General features: G+C 37.4%; 1 protein-coding gene across 2 annotated transcripts in view; it reads right to left on the bottom strand.

The window, feature by feature from the left end:
• LOC121371299 (E3 ubiquitin-protein ligase TRIM9-like) overlaps positions 1-22,825 on the bottom strand; it is a 122,099-nt gene that overhangs the window by 62,512 nt on the left and 36,762 nt on the right. For both annotated transcript variants that reach the window (XM_041497101.1, XM_041497102.1), the window contains exon 3: positions 10,636-10,869. In XM_041497101.1, the coding sequence (XP_041353035.1) occupies positions 10,636-10,869 (234 nt within the window). The remainder of the gene's footprint in view (positions 1-10,635; positions 10,870-22,825) is intronic.

The raw sequence follows: 22,825 nt of genomic DNA, 5'->3' as shown, positions 1-22,825 counted from the left end.
CATCAGAACGTTTACCTCAGGGACAAAAATATTTTAAGTTGCTCACAAAAATATCTTAACCCTCAGGTGCAATTTTCATATTCTCAAGCCAAGCTTGTAATAGATGTTATTAATCTCTCCTGCTTCCTAAGTAAAGTCAGACACAAATCATTAATAACATTGCAGCACAATGTTTAAAGAGTGGCTGTTACCTAGCTGTCATACATAATGATTGTGATACATGGCCTAGGTTTCAAACAATGTGTCATATAGCCTAGGTGTCAAACAATGATTGTGACATATGGTCTAGGTGTCAAACAATGATTGTGACATATGGTCTATCTGTCAAACAATGATTGTAACATATGGCCTAGGTATAAAATATTTGTGACATGGCCTAGGTGTCAAATACTTGTGACATTGCCTAGGTATAACCTATTTGTGACATGGCCTAGGTGTCAAATACTTGTGACATGGAGTAGGTATCAAACACTTGTGATATGGCCTAGGTGTCAAACAATGATTATCACATGGCCGAGGTGTCAAACGATGATTGTGACATGTGGTCTAGATGTCAAATGATTGTGTGTAATGTATTAATTGTGAAGTATGGTATAGATGTCACAAATATTGATTGTGGCACATGGTTTATGTGTCAACCATACTGATTGTGATGCATGGTGTAGTTGTTAAAACATTGATTTTTAAATGAGGTTATGAGAGTCCAAGACTAAACCCAATGCAGTCATATTATATTAACTACTCTCTATAATTACAAAAGATCTTTTAAGGAATGAACTAATGAATAAAAGAATGAATGAATGGAAGAATGAATGAATTAATTAATTATATATTATTTGAACTCTAATTAACAAAGGCTCTTTAACTGAATGAATGAATGTTTAAAAACACCCCAGCAAAACATCTAGTTAGTCCAAGATGATTACACTCCACCAAAATGTACAAATATGCTTTTTGTTAGACTAGACAGCACATACCATGGCATCATTGACCAGACCAAATGCTGAAATCTTTATGCTATGCTTGTAATAGCTTTAAATTAAAAATCCCCATCGGTTGGCATATTGGGCTATTTATCGTCCCAGCCAGTACACCACAACTGGTATATCAAAGGATGTGGTATGTGCTGTCTTGTCTGTAGGATGGTGCATGTAAAATATCCCTTGCTACTAATGGAAAAATGTATTGGGTTTCATCTCTAAGACTATATATCAAAATTACCAAATGTTTGATATCCAATAGCCAATGATTAAATCAATGTGCTCTAGTGGTGTCGTTAAACAAAACAAACTTTTAACTTTAGATTAAAAATGTTCTGCCTGTGACTAAACATTCCTTTCCTTGGTAGTACCAAGCAAGGAGCCCTGGCTAAAAACCTGTCTAAGCAGATTTTCTGAAGCCCTCTTGATTCCTGAGCTATTAAACTCAGACACAACTAATGACTGACTACCAGTGATGAACTTACTGGACAACTGACCAACTACAATCATCACACCCGAGAGCATTAGCTATTCACATCCACGCACACTCTTAAAAGGAAAACAAACACGCTGCAATGAAGCACTATATGCACTAGTTCATCAGTGAAAGAATTTGCCATTAAGATTTTCTGTCATGCACTGAAAGCATTAAAGCATTATCAGAATAATTTTCTTGATGGGTAATGGAATGAGGGCTGATCTGCTTGTTGGCTGGCGAAATGGTGATGAGTTGGGGAGATATCATCGGACTCGTTGGCTCTAGATGCGGTCCCCTGAGTGACAAACACAAATGCCAGGTAAAAGTTTTTAATCAAGCTGCCAAACTGCTAAATACCAACAATAATGGTTTAACCTGAGGGACTGGAGAGCTATTTGCAGAAAGCAACAGGCTTTAGCTTGTCACAGCCACAGACACATCACGCAACATGGGGTGTGTAACCACCACTTTGTGCAGCAGCTAAACGCAAGTTGCTCACATGCAGAAACATTCAGATGAGGTACTTGCAGAGTAAGGCTTGTAGACACACAAAAAAAGAGATCCTAATGAAGGGGTAAGAGCTCAATTATAAATGCTATGAAGGGATGCTATAATCTATTCTGAAAAATTATAGTGTAATCAAGACATTAAAAATGAATTTGAAAAGGGAGCAGGAGCATCTTTTACATATTAAAATAGCAGAAACTAGTTTCAATCCATGAAAACTAAGTTTAGTTGATCTACAAATCTGTAACACAATTGGATAAAGTTAAAGTTTGTTTTGTATAATGACACCACTAGAGCACATATCTAGAATCATTGGCTATTGGATGTCAAATATTTGGTAATTTATATAGTCTTAAAGAGGAAATCCACTATAATTTTTAATTAGTAGCAAGGGATCTTTTATATGTACCTCCCACAGACAGGATAGCACATACCACAGCATTTGATATACCAATAGTGGAGAAATGACTGGAATGAAAAATAGCCCATTGCATGGGCCCACCAATGAGGATCAATCCTAGACTGACACCACATCTAGCGAGCGCTTTACCATTGGACTACAGATGCTATAAATTATCCTGGAAATGGATAAAGTAGTCAAGACATTAAAACTGAATTTAAAAAGAGAGCAGTGCATGGCACCTTTTACACATTAAAACAACTGAAAAGGAATAAATTGAGACTATTGGTCATTAAAAGATCCTTAAAACTGACAAGGGAGTGACTTGTAAAGGATACAAAGAAGGGTTAAAAAGTATGGCCATTTTTTCTACACCTACTTTGCATCTTTTTCTCTTTTTAAAAAAAACCCCAAAGTTTGAAAAAAGAAAATTAAAATTAACAATTTTACTAAATGAATGCTATAAAAAAAAACATTTATGTCTAGAATAACGATAATAATTAGTGTCTGGAGTTATTTTTGTCACTTCATTAAAAATATTAACCAAATGAAAAAGAAACAACTTGGATAATTAGTATGTGAGCAAATCTGTTTTCTGTTAGAAGGAATTTGAATAATTTTAAGCTTGTTATATATTTAATGATACATTAACGATAAAAGCGGCTTACATTTTGGAAACATTCCAACATGTGGTTTTCTTTCAATAAATCTTAATTTAAAACTCATAGAGATCATGATAGAAGAAAAACATATTTTACATAAGGCGACAAAAGACAAATAAACATGCATGCACTCAAGGATACAAACACACATATTATCACATACAAACACACATATTATTACATACAAACACAAACATTATCACATCAAAAACGGCTTAAAACAGGATTCATGGAAGATACATCTATACCTACTTATGTACAAGTTGCAATGAGATGTGAAATTACAGGATATATCACTTTTTGTAAAGATGATTGATGTAAAGTGTGATGGCCAGATTGCATAATCTATGATCACCTCTCAATCTCCGATAAGCAAACAGTGTGGTGATAGTCTGATACACATGGTCAAGCAACAAGATAACCGTTCTTATTGGAACTACATCCTTGGCATCAGGGCAGTTCCACAGAGGCTTGGAAAAGCAAAGGCATATATCTGTACACTGGTATCCCCTCAAAAGTGGATGTCCCAGTATAAAATCCTGGCTATGCTTCATTATTAACAACTCAGTACACAGTTTTCAGTCAGAAGTATCTAGGTATCTCACATGATGATTATGACACTAAGTTTATAGAATAAGAGCAGAAACCTTTCACTAACACATAGGATACTCCTTAGGATTAGCATAAAAAAACATTCATATTATATACTTTCTCACAAACATGACAGCACATACAACATCCTTCAATATATCAATAGGGTTGGACAACAAAATAATTCATGGATTAGGTAGCAAAAAGGTGCATGGGTTATGCACTTCATAACCAACAGGACATACCACAACATGTTAATATACCAGTAGTGTTAGAGAAAGCAGAGACAAAACATAGACCGAGATAATAAAATCAAACCACATACATGAAACTATCTGCATTAAAAGAAATCCCACTGGTCTTATTTCTGTCAATCTTAAACCACCTTGTATTTTTTCTGGAACAACCCTAAGAAAAAATATGGTTTTTTACACTCTAACGCAAATACCTTATCAAGGATCTTAAACCCTGGTATTCATTTGTTGGTTGAATTGCCAGCAAAGCAGAAAGGCAAAACATGCTCACCTGATGTTATCACGTCCCTTGATGAAACGCACAAGACCATTCCTCCACTAATCAGCCTCATTACGTTTTTATCAAACATCATTTTTGCTTCCCCAGCTTCCGTGTTCTCCAAGCATGTCAAAATGGACTATTTTTGTTAGTGTATTTCTGCACACCAGTCCCAAGATGGACCGAAGGCTGATCTGATCGCATTTGTCTCATCAGATTAGTACAACAACATCAACAGTATAAGAGTTTTCTGAACATTAACAAGATGGATGGTACAAATATTAGTGATAAAACATTGCAGATAAATGTTTTTGCTCACTGTATAATTGTATCTGAGGTACTGTGGTGTACAGTGTAATGTGATAATAAAAAAAGGTAAATATTTTTGTTTTGTAGTGTAATGGCATTTAGTACTTGTGCATGACGAATTGTTCAAAACAAAAATAAGAGAAATAAGAATTCTGAGAGTACTAGCTACTAAAGCATTTACACATTCCCTGTAGGGCCCAACACATTTTCGTATCTCTTAAATTCAAGAAAGAAATGTTTTATTTAACGACGTACTCATCGCATTTTATTTACGGTTATATGGCGTCAGACATATGGTTGAGGACCACATAGATTTTGAGAGGAAAACCGCTGTCGCCACTACATGGGCTACTCTTTCCAATTAGCAGCAAGGGATCTGTTATTTGCACTTCCCACAGGCAGGATAGCACAAACCATGGCCTTTGTTGAACCAGTTATGGATCACTGGTTGGTGCAAGTAGTTTACACCTACCCATTGAGCCTTGCGGAGCACTCACTCAGGGTTTGGAGTCGGTATCTGGATTAAAAAACCCATGCCTCGACTGGGATCCGAACCCAGTACTTACCAGCCTGTAGACCGATGGCCTAACCATGACACTACCAAGGCCAGTCTTAAATTCAAGAGTCAAGGGGCAAACTGCTATGAAAGTCAAACTTGATCTGTAACAGTACATGTTAGAACACCACTAGAACACATTGATTAATTAATCATCAGCTATTGGATGTCAAACATGTGGTAATTATGACTTGTAGTTAACAGAGGAAACCAGCTACATTTTACCTAATGCAGCCAGGAATCTTTTATATGCACTTTCCCACAGAAGGAAAGCACATGTCACGGCCTCTGTCCAGTTGTGATGCACTGGTTGGAACAAGAAAAAAACTGAGGTGGTTCGATTCTGTGAAGCAAGCACCTAAAGCGAGCACTCAACAGACTGAGATAAATCCTATCCCAGAGTACACGATAGAGCTATACACAAAACTTCAGCTCAATATCTTGAGGCATTGCGAAAAAAAAGTCCAGAAAACTATATGTGAGACAGACAGATGGACAGACAGACAGACCGACAGACCAACAGACAGACAGACAGACAGACAAACAGAGATGAAGCATATTGTCCCCTCTGTTGGGACTGGTAGGGGTTAGATAATTAGAGCAAAACGTAAGCAGTATCATTTTGTTTGGCGAGTATAAAAAATAAATTACAGTATAAAACTATATTACCAGTAATACCAACTGCAAATTGAAAAGCCATACTGCTTAGATATAAAGTTATGATAGGGTTGTCAAGAACAGTTCATATTAAAGTCAGGATACAAATTCTCTACAAAGTAGTAATAATAATTCTCAATTCTGATGGACTAGCTGTACAAGAAAAGGTTGTATATCCAACAAACCAAACATAGGTTTATGTTATGAAAAGTTGTGGTATAGCAAAGTTAACAATTATAATCTAACATGGCTTGATGGATGTTTTTTGTAAAGTCCACCTTCTGTGACCCAAGTTTATGTTGTGTCAACATGCTATTGGTTTGTGTAGAAAAGCAGCAAATGCTGCCAGAATGAAAAGGAAACTATTGTCCTGACATAAGACCTGCCAATAACACTGCCCGTAAAACTCTATGGTGTCCAACATTGTCAGATTTAACAAAGAAATATCAATTTCAAACAATTATACTACTGTTGGTGGTAGGCAACGTCATGCAATGTAGAGGGTTTTTTCTAAAATAAAAAATTGATTAACTATTTGAAAGATTTTTGCTAAAAATAGTTATATAGTTATTATAATTATGGTGTGTGTTTTTAAATCAAAACTATTGTATTGTAAATTAAAATGTTTTTAAAAATTGATTTTCACTGAATATAATTATTTGTCAGTTTTTTAACCAGTAACATGTTACCTTTCATTCCTACTCATTATTACTAGATTGCAGCAAAAGTTTGTTGGGTGCATAAAAATTAAAAGAAATGACATAAGTGATTAAAAATACTAATTACAAGTTGTATTTTCTTTTCACTAAAAATAAAACTTTGGATTCTTTGGTATAAATTTACTGTTATAAGTTCTTTAAAAATTCATGATTCTATACCATAAAGAAATAAAGTGTTCCTAAATGATCAAAATCCAATATGAAATTTCTAAATTGACACAACAATATACAAATCATCAAACCTGCTTCATAACAGCTACCCCACAGCTAAAAGCCATTATATCTGTTATAATGTCCATGTCTACTAGGAAACTACCAATGTCTTACTGTGATAATTAGCACATTGAAAAAAACATTCATATTTCACACAAACATAAAGCATGTAGAATGATAGCAAATGCCATTTCACAGCTGGAAAATACTCTTGTATCTGTGGACAAGTCAAAAAGCCACCCCACTAAGATAGCCTGTATCACAGGGCAACCCCACCATGATATCCAGTATCAAATATAAAATGAACCAATTTGCCGTAATGTCATACGGTAGTTGCTACCAGACATACACCAACTGGTTAACCCTATGTGTGGCAGATATAATATGACCCAGCGATCTCCTCTAATTTGTTTATTCGTATTGTTGATTTACGGGAATAAATGTTGATGTGCTTATCAGTTTTGTGCTAACAACACGATAAAGCTAACTAGATTAGGACTGCCCAAGTTTCCGTCTGGAAATAGCTGTATGATCAGAATAGCTTTCAGTTTGGTGGCAAATATCCCAAAATGAGAGATGGATAGCAATTTGTGGAATTACATGCATTTGACTAGTTATTTATCGTTTTGCACTTACTAGTACAGGAAGGAAAATAAAGAATATTTTGCTTAAGATTTACTCTTCATTTATTTAGCTCAGTCAGTTGAGTGCTCGCCTGAGGTGCCTGCATTGCAGGATCGAACCTCCTCAGTGGATCAATTCAACTGATTGTGTTTTTTCTCATTCCAACCAGTGCAACACAACTAGTCAAAGGCTGTGGTATATGCTTTCCTGTCTGTGGTAAAGTGCATATAAAATATCTCCTGTTGCATTAGGACAAATCTAGGGTTTCCTCTGATGACTACAAGTCAGAATTACCAGATGATTGACATCCAATAGCCGATGATTAATTAATCAATGTGCTCCAGTTAAACAAAACAAACTTTTAACTTTTACTGTTCATTTGACAAGTAGTTATTACCAGGTAGGTGTAGGAAATTAATATATGTTTGACAATTCAGCACATTTTATCTTATGGGTAATTGGTATCTAACATAATATGATTATTTTGACACTTACTCTGGAAAGTGATAGATAAAACCCACTGCAGCCTCACAGACTACTCCTATCAGATACAAGCAAGATATATTTTATAACTTGCATTAACATACAAACAGAACAGCACATACCACAACATTTAATAATAACCCAGTAAATATTTATCAGTTACCTGGGATTTCATGATTCAGGTTAACATTGTGCTCTGCTGGCAACATTTGACTCTTAAATACAAGTCATACCAGGGCTAGCTATGGGTGTGCAGAAAGTTGCATCAAATTATTATTAAACTCAAAAAGTTTGAGAAAGCCACCATTATTTTCACCAAAATATCAATCATCACATGACATTTGTTGGTCAAATCAAAATAAAATTTGCCAGTTGTGTTTAAAATTTGCAATTGGTGAATTTGGTGAGTGCCAGAGATAGCCAGACATAGTCCTGCATATGCTACATGCCTGTTTATTATTATATTGAAAGTTGTATGCAGATGTCAACATAAAAAAGTACACCCAACAGTTGAACAGTGAAATGAAATCTGTTACTTGAAATAAGAGCTCATAATATATTCACTCATTTTATTTTATACTTTATTTTCATTACAAAAAGTCAGCATGAATTTCACTCATATTTATAATCAATAAAAATTAATGAGCATTGATTTATAACAACACAAGAGGCATTTCCCACAAGTCCCAGTTTTAATTAATTCAGCCGTTTGAATCTGGCTAAAGTTAATCGGTCCGTGCATGTGCCAGGCGACCGCCATGTTTCAAAGAAGCAGACGATAGACTGAGCAAACAACAATAAGTGGTCATTGATTTGTGAATAACTATAACCCACAGGTCAAGTGACAGATGACCACTTCTAACAATGTGTGTCTTTTATCACTGCCCCCCCCCCCCCCCCCCCCCCCCCCTGTTTGATTGTGCTTTAACTTTAACACCAATAGCATGACAACTGAATCCTTTGTTCTCTTGGAAACCACTTCCCAACAAGTGATGGAGATTTAAAAAAAACATTAATTATTTTCTATGATCTAAAGAACAAGACTGAAAGAATGAACAGAAAAATTATAATAACTGGTAACATTTCAACAAAGGCCAAGGTTAAAAGATTTTTTTTTCCTTTTTCTTAATCCCATGCATTGACTGAATGTCATCCAGCATGTATTGATTTTACTCAGTAAATCTTAACATCTCATACTGTTGAGTATTATATCTTTTGAATTATTGCACTGACAATAAAACTGAATTCGTGCATGCATATATTTACCATAATTCTCAAAAAATGTTATTATTTTATTATTTCCTTTTGAAAAGTGGCTGACACCAGTCAGTGTATAGCAACCGGAAATCTATTGACTGTGATACACAGTGTTTGGGAACATTAGAAAAACCTCTTCTGACAAGAAATCAATACGCAAGACTAAGTAAGAAAGAGTATGCGGAATACGGCAATGAAATTCAAGTGTTGAATAAATGGAGACAGAATCTCGTGGGAAAATGCAAATATGTTTTCCCAGCAAGCATAACCTCAAGTTAAGTTTTATTGCACCCTAGTTTTGAATAAACCACCTCCAAAAAAAAAGGTTCAGCCAATTGTTGTGTACTCCCTGGGGACATCACTCAAGCACACCCTTGACAAATCTCCCATCAAAGATGAAACTGTGACCTGAGACCACATGCTGAATGAGAAAAGAGTTAAAAACTCGGATACACATTCACGCAAGACTTGATCACCGAGATAAGAAAAAGAAAGCAATCTTGTTTATACATGATGAACTCTTGTGACAATACAGTCCCTGAGTTGGTATCTATTCATCAGAAACCACAGACCAGATACATGTCCATAAATAAATAGTTAAAAACTCGTAAAATCTGGTATTAGATTCATTCATGCAGGTCCTCAGAGTATAATATTTAAAACCGAGTACAGATATCATCTTATTGTATGTTACCGTAGTTAATCCTAACACAATAATTTATATATGCATATCTGGAATTAATACCATGGATGGATGAATGGATGAATGAATGAATGAATGAATGAATGAATGAATGAATGAATGAATGAATGAATGAATGAATGAATAGAGTAGACTGGCACTTTTCACACTGAGGTGCAGGATTATTTGTTTTTAACTCAAAGAGTGTCTATGACTATAGTTAAAATGAGATGGATAAAATTGCATTAAACAAATGTCTGTTTTCAGTCATTTTGGGCATGATATTTAAACAATTACCAATCAGCATGCCTCTGGTTGTAAGTGAGTTCTACCTAGCAATTTTTAGAAAAATACTCAGGACAGTGAATTTTTTACCTCAACTTTAGAACTTGTGACCCCAAAAGTACTCATGCATATTTTCGGGGGCAAATAGTCTAGTGACACAAGTTCACTCTGATGATAGTATGATTAAAAATATCCAGGAACAGTTTCTCAAAAACAATTACCACAATCCTGGTTTCGACTTTTGACCTTGGAGTGAGGTGACATGACATATATAAAAGTAAAGTTTGTTTTATTTAACGACGCCGCTAGAGCACATTGATTTTTTTATCTTATCATCGGCTATTGGACGTCAAACATATGGTCATTCTGACACTGTTTTTAGAGGAAACCCGCTGTCGCCACATAGGCTACTCTTCTTACGACAGGCAGCAAGGGATCTTTTATTTGCGCTTCCCACAGGCAGAATAGCACAAACCATGGCCTTTGTTGAACCAGTTATGGATCACTGGTCGGTGCAAGTGGTTTACACCTACCCATTGAGCCTTGCGGAGCACTCACTCAGGGTTTGGAGTCGGTATCTCGATTAAAAATCCCATGCCTCGACTGGGATCCGAACCCAGTACCTACCAGCCTGTAGACCGATGGCCTGCCACGACGCCACCGAGGCCGGTAACAACATATATAATAACACTATTATAAACCACTGGATCTATTCTAACCTGTAGATATGATGTGGGGTTGCTCTCCTTCAAGACTTCTATACAGAACTGTAGGAGACCTGTGGTTCGCTGTAGGAGACTGGTGCAGTCGGACACTTGCTCCTTCAGGACACAGATCTTGTTCTCCTTCTCGGTCTTGACACTCTCGAGAAGCTCCTGCTTGCGCTGCTTGATCGTCTCAATGAGGGCATCACACTGGGCTGCCACCGTCGTCTCAAACTCCACACAGTTGCCCTGAAATACACAATATAAACAGTAAGTCTATGGTTGTCTCAAACTCCACACAGTTGCCCTGAAATACGCAATATAACAGTAAGTCTATGGTCGTCTCAAACTCCACGCAGTTGCCCTGAAATACACACAATAAACATAGGTCCACAGTCAGTTCTACAACTGTCCTGAAATATACACGGACCGGCCTCGGTGGCGTCGTGGCAGGCCATCGGTCTACAGGCTGGTAGGTACTGGGTTCGGATCCCAGTCGAGGCATGGGATTTTTAATCCAGATACCGACTCCAAACCCTGAGTGAGTGCTCCGCAAAGGCTCAATGGGTAGGTGTAAACCACTTGCACCGACCAGTGATCCATAACTGGTTCAACAAAGGCCATGGTTTGTGCTATCCTGCCTGTGGGAAGCGCAAATAAAAGATCCCTTGCTGCCTGTCATAAAAAGAGTAGCCTATGTGGCGACAGTGGGTTTCCTCTAAAAAACAGTGTCAGAATGACCATATGTTTGACGTCCAATAGCCGATGATAAGATAAAAAATCAATGTGCTCTAGCGGCATCGTTAAATAAAACAAACTTTGAAATATACACAATAAACAATACACAAAATAAATGACTGACACTAATAGAAAGAATGACTGCAACCAAAACTTTCATCCATAGTGTCATAAAGTTCACCATGTTACTGACATTCAATCTCACATTACATCTTTGTATATTACAATGCTAATAGTGACTGAAATATAGTCGTCTACAACCTTTGTTATTAAGAAAATGTCTACAGCAAAAAGCATGATGTGAAAAAAACAAAAAAACATATATAGTTCACAGCAAAAAAAAAAAAGAGCCATATAGAATTAAAAACTCCACTGCAATCTCTATGGCGTTACTGACTGCCGTGGGCAATTGCAATGGTTGTATAAAACTAAGGGGTATTTTTTCTCGAAATATATCTTGATGCTAATAACCTTGATTACATTCACAGATCCATTTGGTTGCAGGTGCATATACATGTAGATTATTAAAACTCTTAACACTACCAGAGCTAGCTCTGGCACTTGCCAAATTCGCCAATTGCGAATTTAAAAAACAATTGGTGAATTTTATTCCACTTTGGCAAAATAATTTCAGGTAATAATTAATATTTTGATAGAAAATAACTGGATTTCTGTTATTTTTTTAAGTTTAAGATATAATTTGGCGAAAGTTTCTTCACACCCAGAGCTAACCCTGAGTACATATATCTATTTAAGTGTAAATCATGAAATATATATATATAAAAAAAAAACCCCACACCAAAACCAAATAGAGGAATTCAACAGTTTTACCAAATGGGATCATATAACGTGTGTGTTACATGTTGCAATTTGTTTTGTTATGGTTTTTTAATTCACTAATTTCACTCACACACACGCACACGCACACGCACACGCACATACACACACACAAACACACACAAACTTACATATACTTCACGGTTTGCTAAATACTAAGTAATTATTATTTAATTGTAGATAATAAAAAGCTTTCTAACAAATTGAGCATATCTGTGTGTGAGAGAAGAAAGTAAGTTTCTTTTTATTTGCAATGGATTTTTTGTAATTTTTTTAAAGAACAGAGCTGAATGTTGAGGTTAATTTAAATACTAATGGCATCCAAAATCCATCCACATGTGTTTACACAAATCAGTGAGCTTTGCATTCTGCAAATAAAATCCTTCTTCAAACAGCTATATTTATTTTCTTTACTTTTTTGTGGAGAACAGCAACAAATCTGTTAAGAGTTACCTCCCCATGACCTCAAATGGGAAATCTGTTATTGACATCTTGTCATACATAGCACTCTTGATACAGTCAGATGTGACAGGAAGTACTTTCGATTTAGCTCAGTGTCAGTGAAAGCAATTTCATTTTATGATAACATGCAAGCTTAATTTTGCCTTGGATCATCGCCGAGTCATTGAAAACTGAACATGGTCAAACATGACGGGCAGTGACACAAGGACTATCAGTGTCAATCGTTACGACCGTTATCCATTCTATTCCACGGTCCTTTGATGGCAGCAAGATCAAGTTCCATGATGGCAAACAATTCATATGCAACTGTCCTGGCTCTCAACTCATTCCATCTTACTTGTGACTAAACCCTACAGAGCCAGTGTTTTTGACTTCTGACCCGCGGTAGTGGACGCTGGTCTTATTTTAGATATATTAATACAGTCGTCTGTCATACAGCCTCTCTGTCTATTGTCTGTGGTCACTGCAGAAATGGGATGAAGTACTCATCAATACTCTAGAGATGAATATCGCCACTGGTCAGTTGTACAGCCTGTGTGAAGAGGGTTTTAAGTCGACAGTAATGAATACACTGGTTCAAAGGATTACGGTGTTAGTAGCATATCAGACAGGAATTGTATGACAGTGAGTAGAGGACCACTGGTTCATGGGATTACAGTGTTAGTAATGATTATAGAACTGCAATGATAATGAGTTCCAGAACTCAGAATTTGTAATGATGGTTGACAATAATGAATAAAGCTATTCAAGGGAATACAGATTTATGATTTACAATAAATGTACTTATTGAAAACAGTATTTTCAACAGTTACAGTGTGTAACTAAATGGTATTTTTAGCAGTTACACGGTATAACTGAGTGATATTTTCAGCAGTTAAGGGTATAACTTAGTCATAGTTTTAGTACTTACATGGTATAACCAAGTAATATTTTCAGCAGTTACATGGTATAACTGAAAGGTATTTTTTAGCAGTTACAAGATATCACTGATTCGTACACATATAACTGACTGGCCAATATAGCACTGGCAATGTTATCCATCTGTTGGAAAGTATATACAAAAGACTCCTTGTTATTAAAGGGGCAGAATGTTGGATTGTAGAGTTCTTGTCTCTGGTGTAATAGTCCATCTGAAACCTAAGGAGCCATATTTTGAAATTTCACTAAATAAACATTTCCTTTCCTTACTATTAAGAGTCGCTTATACATGTTTTTAAAATCTTTTTCTCATGTTATCTAGACTCAGTATTTCAATTATGTTTCATACCTAAAAGCTACTGAATAAACTCTGCTATTGTTTTGTTAACTACACATATATTCCTTTTCTTTCTGTTTTTAGTAATAAACACCATACCTACTGGTATTCCCCCCCCCCCCCCCCCCCCCCCCCCCCCCCCCCCCCGCCATGGAATCGTGAACTGGCTATGCCAGAACCCGAATCCATGGTGGGCGTGCCTGAACCGTAAGGATGTGGGCACGTTAATACAGTTCCCTTCCCTTTCCTACTGGTAGTTAAACTGCAAACAGACAGGAATCCCAAGGGGTTAATTAACTCACACAAAGGTTATCGATGCCAAGTCTTGCCAGCACTTACAATAGGCAGCAGGGAGAAACATTTGAAGTTGGAAAGCAGTTTATTACATTACACCCATTACTCAAAGGTGATTATATACATAACAAGTTTACAAAAAGGTCAGTTTGCCAGAGGCACTCCAGACATCAGAAAACTGCACAGAGATGGCTGCATATTAACCCGTATTACACTGAAAAATACAGGACTTTTCTTTAAAAAAACCCACTTTAATACCAACAGTGTGCCATCAAGTCTACTAACAAATGCTGATACAGCCGTTGATAATCATCTATGCTTTACAATCCCATTTAACATTTCACAGCCCAGAATTCTCAAATCTTAACCAAAGACTAGTAAATGCTTATATCTGTAAGCTGCTGAAGTTAAGTTAAAGTTTGTTTAATTTACTGACACCACTAGAGCACACTGATTTATTAATCAACAATTCCTAGATGTTAAATATTTGGTAATCTTTTTTATATAAAACCTTGGAGAAAAACCTACTACATATTTCCACTAGCAGCAATATATCTTTTATGTACTTTCACAAACACATGACAGCATGTACCACAGCCTTTGATATACCAGTCATGGGGTACTGGTTGGAACAGGAAAAGCCTCAGGTGAGGGTTCTACCAACTGAGCGAGATCCCATTCCTCATATGTTTAATAAAAAACTAAAGTGAAATGAATATCTTATAAAGCGAAATGACTAATAAATTATTCAGTTCAATGCTGCTACTGAAATTAATATATGATGAAAAGTATTTCTCATGAGGAAACTCTTCTCCAGGACTGTGTAAATGAGACCAGTTGTTAGATGTAATCTGGTATAACAGGTAACATCACTCAGTTGTAAAAAAAATATAAAGATCTCACACAATGGTTTGTAACACTTTGTTAATCGATAACCACCAGAGGATGTACTATTGATCCCAACCGCGGAAGTTCTAACTGATAATTATTCTAAACAAGTGATGCTGTAATAAAAAAAATATCTTTAAAATGTCAAACTCAGTTTCCAATACAATAAATGTTGAATCCAAAATTTGACTTGAATGTATAGTTTGACATACAATAAAAAAATAAAAACATAATACAAAAATTAAAAAAAAAAATATATATATATATATATAAATAAATAAATAAATAAAAAAATAAAAAATAAAAAATAAAATAAAATAAAATAAAAGGGATGGACTATTTCTTTAATAACATTTCAGCATATCCTGTTAAGAGCACTTAAGGAAAAAGTCTACTGGCTCCACATAACCTACTCTTTTTATTTGTAATAATAGGTCTTTTTATGTGAACTTCTTAACAGGAAGGAAGGAAATGTTTTATTTAACGATGAACTCAACACATTTTATTTACAGTTATATGGTGTCAAACATATGGTTAAGGACCACACATATATTGAGGGAGAAAACCCACTGTCGCTACTTCATGGACTACTCTTTTCGATTAGCAGCAAGGGATCTTTTATATGCACCATCCCACAGACAGGGTAGTACATACCACGGCCTTTGATATACCAGTTGTGATGCACTGGCTGGAACAAGAAATAGCCCAATGGGCCCACCGACAGGGATCGATCCCAGACCGACTGCGCATCAAGCGAATGCTTTACCACTGGGCTACATTCCACCCTACTTCTTAACAAGCATGACAGCATACACCATGCCCTTAATATACCAATCTCGCAATTTAAGAGGTGATATCACTCTCATTCTCTATCACTCCCCTGAGACTTGTTCAAGGTCAGTAATTTTTAGCTCCCCTTAGCATGTCATTTTTAAATAAAATAAATAGAACCACAAAACAATAAAATATCAATGTGAAATATGACAATACAATGAAACCCCTCTAAACTGGACACCCATGGGACCAAGTAAAAAGTCTGGTTTAAGGAGTATCTGGTTTAGAAAGATTCTCAACTTTACTGATATTTAAAAAGGGACTGTAAAAAAATATCCAGTTTTAAGGCAATTCTGGTTTACTGAGGGTCCGGTTTAGAGGGATTTCACTTTATCTTAAGTTCTTAACTGGCCTGGCTCCCCACTTAATCACTTTACTCAATTTGTTCAAGGCAAGATCTAATATATACCAGTCACTATAAGAACTATTGGTCAAAGATGTAATGCAAAAAAAACCTCAACAGGTCTGAAGATAGGATCAAGTCGGTCTAAGAACTAATGCCTGGATGTTCGGTATGACACTTTGCTACACATTTACAATATTCAACATATGTCATTCCTAATCTGACAGCTCTTTTGCTTGATTAGTAAAGCAGCTATTGATTGAACCATCATCTGGATCTCATGGGCTGAATAACACACCAGTTTCTGATTGCCTTTGACCATTGATGGTGCAGCGAAGCTGATAAAATACACTGGTATTGACCACCAGAATTATAGACCAAACGGTCAATGAAACGTGAATGCGTGTTTGTCAGGCGAGCAGACGATCCGGGCGTCAGATGTGCTGAAATATGTGCATGTGACTCACTGACAAAAAAAGACTGCAAAGTTATTGATGATTTTTTATTATAACATTTGGCATTTCTGACAACCGCTGCAGCTTATTGGAAAGCATGAACCCATGAGACGGATGTGTCAAATGATTAATACCAAGACCCAAACCATGGCATCCACCACCAGATTAATATCTATTAAAGAAAAATAAATATTAGAAAAACTTCAAACTGAAAATTGGGACATGCACTCCCATTTATTTTAAGATTTAAGTAAAAAAGAGGACCATCATTTGTTGGATTTTTATCTCTTTTGATGCATTTTTGTTCCTATATTCAAAAAGCTTAACAGTAATAAAATTCACATTTTTACATGAAAAGAAAGATGTAAAATAAAAAAGTCAATATTGTTGAACAGTCTATTTTGATTAAATGAATTAATGTTAAATGACATCCAAGCCAAGAACAAAAATGTTGCTTGCTAGGTTTACACATACTATATTAGATGATTTGAGATAATAAACATCTGGTATGTTAACACAGGTAGTTGCTCAATACGGGTGGCCACTATAGCAGGTATGACTGTACATATAATATAAGCTATTTCACCCTGTCTCCTCAAAGGAACATCTTAGATGCATTTTCCCACAGACAGAAATTGCACTTACCACCAATACATCAGTTACTATGGGGAAACCTTAACAAGAGAACTGTTGAGAATGGATCCTGTGACCCCCTCACACCTCAAGTGTAAGCTCTCGCACTAAGTAACATTTCACTATAGATAGTAATTAGGATAGAGACCACTTCTACTTCCAGTTTTAGGATCTGGTGAAGTGCTGCTACTGTTCAGATGGTACTTGAGGCTCTTAAAACTATCAGGATGTTGATGGATGCTTAATTATCAAATGATTTTCAAATGCCTGGATTGTTTTTACAACATTCTTAATTGGGAACATGCAAAGACAGGTCTGTGTTTCAGTTTGCCTGTATAAACAGTTTGTAAACGATGTGAAAATATACTCCTAAATTGCTCTGTCAATCCAGCAGCTACTACACAGCATCCAGTATGTACTGTCAAACCTACAAAGCACTCAGTGTTTGTCAGTAAAGGTTAATGTTTGTTTTTTGTTTAACCACTAGGAAACATTGATTTATTAATCATTGGCTACTGGATTTCAAACATTTAGTAATTCTGATATATAGTCTTAGAGAGGAAATCTGTTACATTTGTCCACTAGTAGAAAGGGATTTTTTAAATGCACTATTCCAGACAGGACAGCACAAACCATGCCATCAGTCATTATAGACTTGGCTGGAATGAGAAATAGCCCAATGGGCCCACCAACGGGGATCAATCTTATAGTAGAGTGGTCTTTATAAGAGGTTTCTCGGTACTGACAGAGTCTACTAATTGGAAGTAGCCCCTGGTCAGTGTGTGCCTAACAGTGGGTACAGCTTCAGACGTTTGTAAACAAACCCTGGGAGGTTGTCCAATGATGCTTATAGCACTGACCACTGGTGTATTAATCTGACCACTGGTGCATTAATACACTGTTTGCAAAATGTGTACATGTGTGCACTGAATGAACCTCATCTGGCACCAAGTGTGGATTGTCCAAAGCATGTTGTTAATCAGAGGTTCAGAACAACAACAAACTGTTGCCTTCAATAGTTTCTTCATGTATCCACACACAGAGCAAATTTTAAAATCAACAAATGGTCAATTTGGTTTTACTGCTTCAAAAATGTATTACTGGTTTAACCATTACTTGTAAGCATGTTTGAAAACAAAACTGAGTAACAATTGACAAAAGATTATATTACTTTATAACTTTTTTTTTAAAATACTGACAGCTCATGGCATGTCAGTTGAAGAATAATTAAGTATATTTTTTAATACATCTATCAAAAGATTCACTTATGGCATAATTAGGAATGTGATATGCCTTTTCTTTTTTAAACTGAAATGATGTTTATAAAACTTAACACTATATACATGTACCAAGGTTTAAGCTGTCATTTATTACATCAACAAATATGAATTCATATTAAATGTGGCAAATTTATTTCATTATTAATTCAAGAAAAAGCCAATTCCAAATCACATGTCCTTTCTAGATCTACCACCATTCTGGCAGTTTGGTAAATTGAAACTGTAATTTGCCTTCAGATTTTCTGATCAAATTGTTGATAATTTACTAATTCCAAATTTAAACCTTGTTATGTCATTCTTAAATAATTATAATTTTTCATAATTTCAGATAAATTCCAATCTTTATGAAAATTACTGTATTTAAAAAATCTAATATCAGACAAAAAGTTGAGAAATCACATCTTAGCATTATGCTATTATTATTAACCACCTTGGGTTTGCATATATATATTATCAGACATCCGGTAATGTGTTAACAGTTCGACAAGAGATGTATGAGAACATCAGATGACATTACAAAGCCTCTCGAGAACCAAGATATTTCTGACAGCAGGCCAGCAGCACTGAACTACAGCCAACACACAAATAGTGGAAAACAAACCAATTCTCTCAAATACTAGAGGGATTGATTTTTCTGTCAGAAAACCTGTCAGGACAAGATGGTGGTTACTTAGAACATCATCTGGCCTAATGGATCATTACCCCGCACATTCCGTCTACATCTGTGTACGCATCGGAATCGGTGCTCCATATAAAACATATAACACTGGAAATCTATTTGCTGGATATATTGTTGTGGATTACAGTTGGCTATTATCCTGAAGTCGTGTGTTTACAATCAACTCTGGCCAAGTGATGAAGTACTAATGAGATCCTAATAAATACTTTCTGTGACAATCTCTTTTGTTTAATGGGATTTCACCACAGACAGACTTCAGACAGGAAAACAGAGAAACTGGTCAATATCAGGCGATTTGATTAAATTTTTCAACTGGAGTGTATAATGCCATTATTCAAGGGGTTACAGAAGCCGCTGAGCGGGTCCAAGGAAGACAACTAGAAAGTACAATCTCCTTTGCAAAAGAGTCCAACTAACCCCTGTGCAACAATTTTAGTAACAGATTATCAGCAATGGACTTCCCATTTCAAATTAAGGTACTAGCCTTGATTGCATAGTGGTTAAGCAATCGGTTTTAAGGCAGGTATATAAAGTTCATCTGGGTTTTCATCATGGCTGTCCTGACCCTGCCCCGGAACTACCCACTGGCTATGTCAGAGGCTGGATCCGTGGTAGGCATGCCTGAACCTTTATTGGATATGGACACGTAAATAGAGTTCCTTCCTTCCTGTCCTGACCCTACTGTCCCAGAACTGGTCACTGGCGATGCCTGAACCTTCATTGGATATGGGGACGTAAATAGAGTTCCCTTCCCTTCGTGTCCTGGATGAACGAGCTGGCTGAGGCCGACACCTGTGCCCACAACAGGCGTGCACTAAAACAGCTTGCTCTGAATGTGCACATTAAACCTTATGATTTTGCCTTGGAATCATCCACTGGTCATACCAGATACTGGACCCAGGGTAGACATTCCTGAACATTGAATGGATATGGGTATAAAAAACATGTTTGATCTGATCTGATCATTAAGCAGTACCAGCTCTCAATACAGACTGAATTTAAATGGCTTAAACCCTTAAAAGGCAGAGTAGAGTGTTCATTAAAAGGTGGCAGGCTGTGATTTTTCATGCCTACTATATTACCGGCCTCGGTGGTGTCGTGGTTAAGCCATCGGACATATGGCTGGTAGGTACAGGGTTCGCAGCCCTGTATCTGCTTCAACCCAGAGTGAGTTTTAATGACTCAGTGGGTAGGTGTAAGACCACTACACCTCCTCCTCTCTCACTAACCACTAACCCACTGTCCTGGATAGACAGCCCAGATAGCTGAGGTGTGTGCCCAGGACAGCATGCTTGAACCTTAATTGGATATAAGCACAAAAATAAGTTGAAATGAAATGAAATGCCTACTATATTTAATATAGTGTTCAGTACATTCAGCAGCCTACTGTTCTCAAACAGCATCCTACTCTTGAAGATTAGGATCACTCTTAATTGGATATATACTGATGGAAAGAAATAATGGAACACACTGTATTTGAGACCAACTTTAATTCACCGATTAGATTAGCTATGCCTGTATACAATACAGAGATGTAATGTAGGGATAAACCGGCCTCGGTGGTGTCGTAGTTAAGCCATCGGACATAAGGCTGGTAGGTACAGGGTTCGCAGCCCAGTACCGGCTCCTACTCAGAGCAAGTTCTAACACTCATCGGACATAAGGCTGGTAGGTATTGGGTTCACAGCCCGGTACCGGCTCCTACTCAGAGCAAGTTCTAACACTCATCGGACATAAGGCTGGTAGGTATTGGGTTCACAGCCCGGTACCGGCTCCTACTCAGAGCAAGTTCTAACACTCATCGGACATAAGGCTGGTAGGTATTGGGTTCACAGCCCGGTACCGGCTCCTACTCAGAGCAAGTTCTAACACTCATCGGACATAAGGCTGGTAGGTATTGGGTTCACAGCCCGGTACCGGCTCCTACTCAGAGCAAGTTCTAACACTCATCGGACATAAGGCTGGTAGGTATTGGGTTCACACAGCCCGGTACCGGCTCCTACTCAGAGCAAGTTCTAACACTCATCGGACATAAGGCTGGTAGGTATTGGGTTCACAGCCCGGTACCGGCTCCTACTCAGAGCAAGTTCTAACACTCATCGGACATAAGGCTGGTAGGTATTGGGTTCACAGCCCGGTACCGGCTCCTACTCAGAGCAAGTTCTAACACTCATCGGACATAAGGCTGGTAGGTATTGGGTTCACAGCCCGGTACCGGCTCCTACTCAGAGCAAGTTCTAACACTCATCGGACATAAGGCTGGTAGGTATTGGGTTCACAGCCCGGTACCGGCTCCTACTCAGAGCAAGTTCTAACACTCATCGGACATAAGGCTGGTAGGTATTGGGTTCACAGCCCGGTACCGGCTCCTACTCAGACCAAGTTCTAACACTCATCGGACATAAGGCTGGTAGGTATTGGGTTCACAGCCCGGTACCGGCTCCTACTCAGAGCAAGTTCTAACACTCATCGGACATAAGGCTGGTAGGTATTGGGTTCACAGCCCGGTACCGGCTCCTACTCAGAGCAAGTTCTAACACTCATCGGACATAAGGCTGGTAGGTATTGGGTTCACAGCCCGGTACCGGCTCCTACTCAGAGCAAGTTCTAACACTCATCGGACATAAGGCTGGTAGGTATTGGGTTCACAGCCCGGTACCGGCTCCTACTCAGAGCAAGTTCTAACACTCATCGGACATAAGGCTGGTAGGTATTGGGTTCACAGCCCGGTACCGGCTCCTACTCAGAGCAAGTTCTAACACTCATCGGACATAAGGCTGGTAGGTATTGGGTTCACAGCCCGGTACCGGCTCCTACTCAGAGCAAGTTCTAACACTCATCGGACATAAGGCTGGTAGGTATTGGGTTCACAGCCCGGTACCGGCTCCTACTCAGAGCAAGTTCTAACACTCAATGGGTAGGTTTAAGACCACTTCACCCTTTTCTCTCTCACTAACCACTAACCAACTAACCACTAACCCGCTGTCCTGGACAGACAGTCCAAATAGCTGAGATGTGTGCCCAGGACAGCGTGCTTGAACCTTATGGTAATTGGATATAAGTACAGAAACAGGTTGAAATGAAATGAATAGTTATGCCTATATAAAATACAGAGATGTAATGTGGGACTGAATGTCAGTACTGTGAAACTGGGTGTGAGAAACACAGTTAACTTACTTATACTATGAATGGAGGTTCTGGTGGCAGTCAATACTAGCTCGTACTATTTAGGTGTTCCCTTACTTCTTTCCATCAGTATATAAGCACGGAAATGAAATTAAAATGAAAAGAAAGAATGAAATGAAGGCTTTCAGTCTTGTATCACACTAAGTAGATATAGATACGTATTGATCTGTTTATACAAACAGCACCAGTGAGCAGCGTGCATGTGTTCTGAACAACACGGTATTAATGGAAGAGAGAGTCACGCTCGCTCGTGCTGAAAGATGGTCTCATGAACCTTCCAGACAATGACTGATGGTCATTTCCGTGTGGAAACTCAATCAG

The sequence above is a fragment of the Gigantopelta aegis genome, chromosome 4, assembly GCF_016097555.1.
Source record: "Gigantopelta aegis isolate Gae_Host chromosome 4, Gae_host_genome, whole genome shotgun sequence".
Lineage (NCBI taxonomy): Eukaryota > Metazoa > Mollusca > Gastropoda > Neomphalida > Peltospiridae > Gigantopelta > Gigantopelta aegis.
The sequence above is the reverse complement of the archived record's forward strand: the minus strand, read 5'-3'. Positions and strand labels throughout refer to the sequence as shown.